General features: G+C 53.8%; 1 protein-coding gene across 7 annotated transcripts in view; it reads right to left on the bottom strand.

Moving 5' to 3' along the window:
- The window catches only part of SH3PXD2A (SH3 and PX domains 2A), a 229,280-nt gene that overhangs the window by 39,730 nt on the left and 179,647 nt on the right, over positions 1–9,903 (bottom strand). For all 7 annotated transcript variants that reach the window (XM_005878211.2, XM_005878213.2, XM_005878212.2 and 4 more), the window contains one exon: positions 9,712–9,843. In XM_005878211.2, coding sequence (XP_005878273.1) covers positions 9,712–9,843 — 132 coding nt within the window. The remainder of the gene's footprint in view (positions 1–9,711; positions 9,844–9,903) is intronic.

Raw genomic sequence — 9,903 nt, 5'->3', positions numbered from 1 at the left:
CCCCCCCCCCCCCCCACTCTCTGTGGCCTGGGGAACCCACACAGCAGAACACTCTTGGGTTTGGCGTTTACTTCCAAACCCAAGGAAGAGATTTCTAAACATCCAGATTTCCAAACACTGGATACATAGCGTGTACGGAGAGCCGATGCCCCACCTCCCAGCTATACAACCTGAAGCCAGTCACTTAACCACTCTGGGCTCCGGTTTCTGCCTCGGAAAGATGGAATGTCAACATCTGCCTTCCTCTTACTAACATGTTTTATAAACTACAGTTGCAAATCTTGTAAAACAAAATATTCTGATTTGGAAAAAGGTCACTTTGAAAAAAGTCTCAAATCCCTTACTATCTGGCATGAGCAGGCACTCCCAGGTGGCCTTGACCTCTCGGATGACCCGCCAGCACGAGGCGAAGGAAACAGACACGCAGGCTTCAGGCCACTGGGCTTAGAAGTTCCTTAAAACACACCATTTTGGGACGCGGTGATCCAAGGGCGGACCGTGGCGATGCCGATGGGCCAGATATAACAGGGGAGAGGGTTTGCAGTCGGAGCACACCAGCCTCGAATCCACTTGCGGTTCGCTCACTTTATGGCCAGTCCTTGGCAGACTCTTTCCCCGAGTTTGGCTCTCTCTCACCTCCCGTGGTGCCTGGGCCACTTCCCTACAATCCAGTCCAATAAAAGCGTAGGGGAGGCAAATGCATTTTTGCATGAGCCCGAGAGGTGCCTAAGAAGGGAAATGTAAATGCTGAGGCTGAGGCAATTAAATGAAACAAAACCCCCCAATAATTTCATGTAGCAAACTTCAAACATACACAGAAATGAACCCGAGGGTTACACGAGCCAGAAGCTTCCCTCCACTTATTGGGGTTCGACAGCTCAGCTCCCAGGATGGGGAGCCCCAGGGAACACTGGCTCCCACCAGGCTGCTCGGGGCAACTGGGTTAACTGGGTCACCCTGCCCGTCTCCCCACAGCGAGGCCAGGGAATACAGGTCAGCCCCGGGAACGCAGAGGATGAGGTTATGGAATCTGAAAAGATGCTGATAGAGGCGAGGACGATGACCCCGGGTAACCCTACCACCACCAGGGCGATTACTGAAAACCCAACTGCTGAGGAGTATGGCACCACGCGGCCCAGGGATAATCTGGGGACAGAACAAGGGGCAATTTCTCAACCCGAATTCCCTGACAGTGCCACCGCCAGGGTGGAAATCTCTTATGTAAGAGTGGAGGGAATCGTGCGCGGGGAGATCTCTTCCCCGCCCTTCAGCCTTGTGGTGAGACCTGTCACTTCTACTGGGGACAAAGGCCCTGGACGTGTGTTGGGAGGGGGAAGAAGGTCTCCAGTGCTGCCTGCTCCCTGGGCACCTGGGCTAAGGTATGTCTGGAGTGGGGATGAGGTCACCTGCTGGCTATTCTGCAGACTCTCACTGGTGTGTGGTGGCGGTCACACCTAGAACAATATGCCGTGGCTTGGTACCACCTGGCCTCGAATCCTCCAACTGGCCTCTGGTTCTCTCTCCACCCCCAAGCCCCATGCACTCAGAGAGGCCTCCCTCGCCACACTCTATCCCCTCCTCCCTGGCTGAGTTGCTGTCAGCGCCCTGTTCATCTCCTGCATTGTATTTCTCAAAATCTACTGCTATCTTCCTGGTTCACTTGTGAGCCTCGAGAGGGTGGGGCTTTGTTCAAAGGTCTCCTCTGGCCCTGGCCTGGCACTTACTCAACTACCGTAATATGGATTTAGTGACGGCTGACCACCTGGAGACTGGCCTTGCCGGGGTCTGAGCCGTGTGTGGTTCAACCGGTCCCCTGGCGTTCAAACTCAGGAAAGTGGCGTTTTGGAGGTGATTGTGAACAGGCTCAGAGCAATCTTCTTTGTTCCCCCAAAAGGGAAGGCAGCTGGGCACTGCCCTGGGGCTGAGGCTGGCATGAGTGCTCCAGTACTTGAGCTGGGTTTCCAAAGTCACCACTGCACCACATGTTTTGTACTCAGAAATGAGTGTCCAAGGAAAATGGCCTTGAAGGATTTTGGGACAGGACAGGTCCACCGCGTCAATGTGAGGTGAGAGTGACCAGCCATTCCACTTGCCCAACCTGAGCAGGTGGAGACGAGGCAGAGGGAGTGCCCACAGTCCACTGTCCCACCCAGCCACCTGGCAGCTGGCTCCAGGCAGGTGGCTGGCAGCGCTCAGAGCTGACAAGCCCTTGGACACCTCCCTAACAGCAGCCGGTGAAGACACGGCTAGCGGAAAGAGCGATTTCCAGTTCCAGTTCCAGGACACACCTTCACCTGCCACCTTCCTCCCGCGGGCAGGACCACTGGCTTCAAAGTACCACTATTCTCAGTCCCACCCTGCTCCCCTACCTTCCACGGCCCCATCCACTGCTGCCCAACTTCTACCTTCTCCATCAGCACACACCTGCTCAAGGCAACCACACACCTGCCTTGCTGTCTCAGCCCCAACGAGCCCAGCCTCCACCTTCTGCCCAACTTCTACCTTCTCCATCAGCACACACCTGCCTTGCTGTCTCAGCCCCAACAAGCCCAGCCTCCACCTCGCACTCCACTCCCCGGAACTGCATTTCCTCCCCTCTCTGCTCATCTACCCTCCTCTCTCTCCAAGTCCCAGATCAACCTCCAGCCAGCCTTTGCCAACTATGCTAGCTCCCACCTCCTATTCATACCCGCCCCTAGTACTTCAGAGTCCTGGGGTGAACAGAGCCACTGAGGGTGTCACAGGTGGTTTGCATGAAGCCCCCTGACCCCATAAGGGTACTGCTCCTGGGTCACCAATGAGAACATGACTTCTGTCCCCAACTCTTTTTCCTCTCTTAGACTGGGGCAAGGACAGCTGCCCGAGCAAGGGCTCCAGGAGTGCGACTGGTCCCCAGCATGCTCTCCTGGCTTCACTGCCCTGCAGTAAGCTCCATGCTTGCCTTACGCACCTCACAAACCATCATGGCTGAGAGACTTCTCTGACACCACTGAGTGTGATCCATGTCCTGGCTGATGGGAAAACCGAGGCCACCTGGGAGACACTGGCATGCTGTGGGCCCCACAGTCACAGCCCAGGGATCTTACCAGAGACTATCATGTACTGAGCCTCCAGAATGAGCCGGACCCTGTGCGAAGCACTGACTTCCTTTTGAATCAGCATCTACTGACCCTACAGCTGTGGGTACAATTATCCCCATTTTACAGGTAAAGAAACTGATGTTTAGAGGTGACTTTCCCAGGGTTACTAGGAAATGCAAAATCAACGTTTAAACCAGGCTTACCTAAATTGGAGCCCATATTTTTAACGGCTAGGTTAGCTGTAATCCCATCCTCAAAACACTCTCTAGCCTGGGGTGAAGAAAGCTGGGTCCAGGGGCCCAGGGCTGGATGGGGATGCCACTCCCGCTCCTGGATGCATGCTCTATGGCCCTTTCCCTTCCAGCCAGCTCCGTGAAGTGGATGAGAAGTACACACTAAAAACACTCTTGGACCAGAATGGACTCAGGAATTGCCAAGTCAGCTGATATAGCAGGAACACACATGTGTGACACTTAAGAGAAATGGTGTCAAAGACCAAGGCCTTCTGATGGCTGAGCAGGACCTCATGGGGGCCAGGCACCACATCCAAATGGGGCTGGCTCACTGGAACCAAACTCTTAAAAGGCTGCTGCAGAGTTAAGGGTGTTAGTTCACTTATCTGCAATGCAGATTGCAATCAACCTGCCTGTCTAGAAACAGCCTATGTCTTTATTGGGATCTCTCTTCTGGGGCAGCTTGGCATTCTGAATTAGCAAGCAAGTGGTTCCTTAGTAAGGACAAAAACTAAGCAAAACGATATAGAAGATACGCAGAAGTCCACCTAAAGCAATAAAAAGTGTGCAAAACTACCTCCACCTCACATTACTGTCCATCCCTTCAGTGCCCAAAATGCTCACATCAATTACAGTCTAAGTCCCATAAGAGTAGGAACCTTATGGGTGTGTACCCGATCCACACAGGGCCTTGGATAAAGAAGGCATTTGAGAATTGTGAAATGAATGAATACTACGTGTGGTCTATTTCTCCCTTGCAAAAAGCCCATGTAGAACAAGTCATAACAATGTTCAGGAAAAGAAATATCTAAGTAACAGAAGAGATGCATCCTCAACGTTAAGAAGGTTCCAACTCACAAAACACGTGGCTGAAGAATGCGTTATCTTTGGACAATACAAAATAAGCATTAAAACACACCACTCTGAGAAGAAGGCTTATTCGCTTGTCCTAGTGATAAAGATATTTTTCATTTTAAAGGCCACATAGTATGTGTCACTGCTCCCTTATACTTATGAAGAAACAGAAATTAAGTGATGGCAACGTACAGCACACAAACCCAGTATTAAAACTCCTGGTTCTCTCCACTACACACACAGTGACAAAACAAGCAAAATAGTTGCAGCCAACATGTTTTGGGGTACCTCACCCCCTCTATATCTCCTTTCTTTAAAACCTGCCTTCCAACACCCACTGCTGAAGAAGTTGGCTAGGAAGTCATGTTTATACCCCACGGCACTTCTCCTGGACACAGCTGATTGGTCCAGGACTGGACACCTGGTCTAAGGTCTGTCAATCCATTGGCTGGCCAGGAACCAATCGGATTCAAACATCAAATTTTGAACTCAGAGAACCAGAAGTCATTGTAAATTGGTGGTGGTGACCTCCACTGAAAAGTCATACAGAGCCAGTTCTGACAAACCAACAGCAGGAGGACAGGCTGCTGTTATGAGTGAACAGGAAGAGAAGGAAGGCTGATCTGTAGTTAGGAGAAGTTCAAAGCTGGGCCTAAAATCTATATGGTACCTGAAAGAGACAGAGACAAGAGTAGCTGCTTTGGCTCATGTTGACTTTCTGGTTCCCAGTCCCCGTGAGGCTGGGATGTATTTGGTGAGATTTTCCTGCATCTTTTCAATTATCCTTCAACAGTTCTCAACCTGTGGGTCGCGACCCCTGAAAATACATCCTGAATATCAGATATTTACATTATGATTCATAACAGTAGCAAAATTACAGTTATGAAGTAGCAATGAAAATAATTTTATGGTTGGGGGTTACCACAACATGAGGAACTGTATTAAAGGGTCGCGGCATTAGGAAGATTGAAAACCACTGTGACCTATATAATAAAAGCCTAATATGCAAATTGTCCCCTCAGGTGGTCGTTCAACCGGGAATTCAACTGCTCACTATGATGTGCGCTGACCACCAGGGGGCGATGTGGAACATGGTGAGCGTTGGTGACACGGTGCTGGCAGCAGGCAGCAGTGGAGGCGCTGCCGCCCCAATGGGCCCCTACGAGAGCAGGACCATGGTGGGATGGTGGAGCAGGTGATAGGGCGGTGCCAGGCCAAGGCGGGGTGCCAAGCGGGGCTGCAGGGCTGGGGGCGGGAGCTGGGCCTGATCTCCACAGGCCACCCCAAGAATTCGTGCACCATGCCTCTAGTCTTCAATAATCTTTTCAACAATGAGCAAGTCTGAGTGGCTATCTATCCAAGGCTTAGTTTTCTTGCCTGTACAATTTCTCACCTGATGGGCCAGCAGAGCTCAAAATTCCTTGCTAGCACAATGCCTTTATCTTTGATCCTATAGCTATGTGCTCTCCAAGGAAGTTAAGAACTCCCAGTGTTATCACACTGGTGCCAGGGAAAAAGCAAAGACCCAGAGAAGGAAAGCTGAGGCAGGAAAAGAATGAGCATCTGTTGACTCATATTCCCACATCCTCCCTTGGCCCCTAGTCCTGAGAAAGAAACAATCCTGGAACGTTGCATGTAGCTCTGCTCAACACAGAAATCAGAGCAACTGGGACCTTGCCACCACCACTCTGCCAGAACTCAGACCAGATTATGCCTGCTGGGAGGTGAAGCCAATGTGGCCTTTGAGGCATAAGAATGTCCTTTGAGGCATAAGAAAGGAAGCATCTCAGGTACCACTGTTTATGTCAAGAGGGAAGGGGCTTCCAAAGACAAGACAACAATGGTGGACGCCTGCCCTGCTGGTTGGCAAAGTTAGCAAAGCCGTTGAATCATTCAGTTAGATGTGTCCCTGTTGACCAACGGAGAAAAACAGTCCTTCCCTGGCTGGGCCCCAGTCACACTGCTTGATCAGAAATGTTTTCCCTGACGCCACTCAGGTCTCGCTTGGCTGTCTTTGACTTCTGTCCACCTCTGTTCCCTAGAATAGGCTTGTCCTCAGGGCTGAGTATACATCCTCCTCCTCTAATCCTCTTGGCTGTTGCCCCAAGTTCAAAGAAACAATGAACAACATGGATTTCCACTACCTACGAGCACCATGCTGGAAGGAGGGACACAGAGGCATCCTTCTGCAAGGACATTGCAGGGCGCCTTGCGGTCATCTCAACCAGCTCTTGTCTTTCCCTGACCAGCAGCATCAGCAGGTCAGGGATGAGCCTGCCCAGGATCGGTCCACTCTCCCCCTCCGCCCACATCCTCTGTAGAGGGGAGAGATCTCAGCCATTGGACTCTAGGGAAATGAGAACCTTTTAGTCTGTTCCTTTAGCCATGAAATGGTTAAAGTACCTTCTACTTCATGGGTTCTTTCCACGTTGCAGTAAAATGATACATGTGAAGTGCATAGCCCCAAACCTGGTTTTTACTGTTGACTAACTCTCGATTATCTTCCAGACACATCTCTCTTTAGACCAATAAGTTTACAGAGCACTGGCACAGCCACACCACCAAAATGCTTGGTGGCTAAGGCCCCAGGCAGAGGGCTCCGATGAGCAGGTAAAACCAGAGGTGGCTGGATCCGTCTATGGACATTCTGGTCAAGGGACTTCCAGCCCAGCCAGAAGGGGACACAGGCAGAGTCCTGGCTCCCAGTGGGCAAGGCGAGGGCTGGGGAGCAGGACTGGTGCTAACTGGGACTGCTGCCCCAACAATTCAAGTGGAAATGCCTCAACACACCCACCAAGTCCCAAGGTCAAAGGCGTCACAATTGGGTCTTTGTTCCTGAGTTCAAAAGCCTCACTCACCACTCCTTCCAAAGCCAGCTTGCAGGGTGCACAGCACACCTCCCCTCTCCCACCATCAGACGCTCAGCTCCCTTGATCTGGGAAACCACCCACCAGAGGATCTGTAGCTTGGCCCTCTTCCTTTCTCCCTCCACCCACTCAGTTTCTCTGGTGAAGCCAGTCTACAGTCCAGGCTGCCTGGCTTTTTTTCCCCCCAATCCTCACCCGAGGATATGCTTTCACTGATTTTTAGGGAGAGAAAGGAGGGGGAGAGAAAGAGACACATTGATTGGTTGCCTCCCGTATGTGTCCTGACAGAGGATTGAACCCACAACCTAGACATGTGCCCTGACAGGAAATGGAACCCACAACCTTTTGGTGTGCGGGATGATGCTACAACCAACTGAGCCATCTAGCCAGGGCCAGGCCTCCTGGTTTTATGGCAACAGGGAGTGTGGGTTTACATGGTAAACACAGCACTGCAAGGTCCCTGTGTAAACATCGGCTGCTTAGCAGCTGTCTCCACCAAGGATAAAGGTACAAAACTTGCAGAGTGGAAAAGCCACATTTCGGAAGGCTCTCCCAGCTGACCCCCAGGGCCCTATGGAGTCTCCTAGCTACGGAGTTCAGACATGGGAGAGGGCTCAGGGAGCTCATCTCCTCTAGGCCCTGGCCCCAAGCAGTCACCAGATTATGTCCAATTTACAGAAGGGACAACTGAGGCCCAGAGGGATCAAGGGACTTGAAGCTACCCAGCCAGGAGCAGGTGGTGGGCTTCCAGGGACAGCAGCTCCCTCAGAGGGTCTGTGTGCCAGACTCGGTTGCTCTGGGGAGTCAGGCTGCCTGAGCCCCCTCAAACAGCCATCTGGACCCCTTAGAACAGAAGGTGCCTCTAGGCCTTCCCAGGTCTAACACAGAACCCCCACTTTGTCAAGGCACTTCCTTCTCCACTCCTAGGCAGGACTCCATGTGTTCCCAGGGTCCTAGTTTGATGGGAAGGCAGAGGACACCCTCCCTGAGAATCAGGGAGTCCTGGCCAGTGGCTGGTACCCACTCCTCCTGCTGCTCCAAGGCAGCGAGGTGGCAGAAGGGTCCCTAAGCCAGAACTCTGCTTCTGAGCAGACTTGACCTTATACGGAGAAATGGGCCTGCCTTTCTTTGGAGCAAGCTCCAAAACAAACATCTTTCTCCCCAGCTGGTGTCTCCAGTTCCACCAGCAGAGATCTCCTGCGTTGGGTGCGTAGGGTTCCCAGAGCCAGGTCGCGGTGACCATGCAGCCTCCTGGGGGGCGGGAGGTAGGACTGGTACCGGAACAAAGGCCGCAGGCAACGCTGTGCAGGAGGACTGGGGTGAGGCCCCAGGCCTTACACTGAGGACGTGGCTCTGCCGGGGGGACACTGCTGCCATCTACCTCGGTGGTGACTCCAGGCACAAAGGTAGAGCCTGAGGTCTCTGCGAGGGGAACAGGCTTCGAAGACCCCAAACCCAGGAGGGTCAGGCCTACGTTTGGCATCACAGCCTAAGCGCACCTCCCCCAGGCGGTCTGCTGGGATTTCCTTAGCATCTCCACGGCTACTTGCTGCCCACCAGCATAGGAATCAGGGGCCCAGGAACACTCCTGTTCTGTTCTGCTTCTGACCTCAGCTGACTCACTTCCCCTCAGATTTTCTGTGTGCCAGTTCATCTGTAGGATGGGCACAGTCATCCTTGGGTCTGCCTTCCTTTCAGAGCTCAAAATATCGGGAGGGAAAGGAGCAGGGAGGGAAAAGGAGAGCAGGCGCCGCCCCTCTGGGAGGATCCTCCACACACAGCCCAGAGAAGCTCCTGTGCACGGGCCTTCCCTCACAGCAAACCGAAACCAAAACACACCCCAGGAACCAACTCAAGTCCCGCAGACCCCGGGCAAGCGGCTGCTCAATGTCCTGGGCCAGAGTCGCCCGCGGTCCTGCAGGGGCCGCACTCAAACTGGACTCCTCTCCCCACCTACAGAGGCTCCTGCCGCTAAGGGCACTGAGGCACTTGGTCCACTTGCAGAGAACCTTGGAACCAGCAGCGCCCTGGACAGCCCTAGACAAGACAAAGCCTCAGCTCCCAGTGACAGGGCGGCTGCTGCAGGATCTCCCTGGCCCCGGGACCTGGCTTCATCCCCCTGTCTGGGCCTTCTTCCCAGGTCCTGGCAGCCTTCAGCTCGGCAGGGGGCAGTCAGCTCACTGCCCAGACACCAGCCGACCCCCCCAGGCCTGGCCTTTCCTCAGACAACACACCAGGGGCCCAGGACCCTGGACCCACAGTGATGTCATGGCCTGCCTTCCCCCACCCCTGCCTGGACCCTGGCTTCTAGGAAGACCCTACATGGGGAAGCTGCTGTAGGGTGCCTCTGAGCTGGGAGCTACCCTCCCCAGGGACCTCAGAGGACACGGGGACCCTAAACGAGGGGCGATAGCTATACCCACGCTGCCACCCCGGCCTTGCATTAACACAGCCGGTTAATCACCCCGAGCGGTGGACACATTCTTCCACCACCAGGCAAACTGCTGGCCTGCAGCCCAAACCAACAGGGGAAACTTCAGCCTCTTCAGCCCTCTCCCCGCCAGATGGAAATAACGTATAGCTGCAGCGGTGGGGGAGGAGGCAGGGAACAAAACCAGCCGTCCAGTCCATCCGAGGAGCCGGCTGGACCCCCGAGCGGGCGGCCGGGGCACTCACCGCTTTCGTTCTTCTCGATGACATCCACCACCTCCCCGGCCTGGAGGCTCAGCTCCGAGTTCTCCTGCTTCTTATAGTTGGACACCACCACGTACTGTTCCAGGATCATGGGCTCGGCGCTGGTGTCGGCACCTGGCGAGGGCAGAAAGCACGCGGTGAGCCAGCGGCCAGCCATGGCCCTGCGGCCTGGGC

Source organism: Myotis brandtii, unplaced genomic scaffold, assembly GCF_000412655.1.
Source record: "Myotis brandtii unplaced genomic scaffold, ASM41265v1 scaffold550, whole genome shotgun sequence".
Taxonomy (NCBI): Eukaryota; Metazoa; Chordata; class Mammalia; order Chiroptera; family Vespertilionidae; genus Myotis; species Myotis brandtii.
Note: the sequence above shows the minus strand (reverse complement) of the source record. Positions and strands in the feature narration are given on the sequence as shown.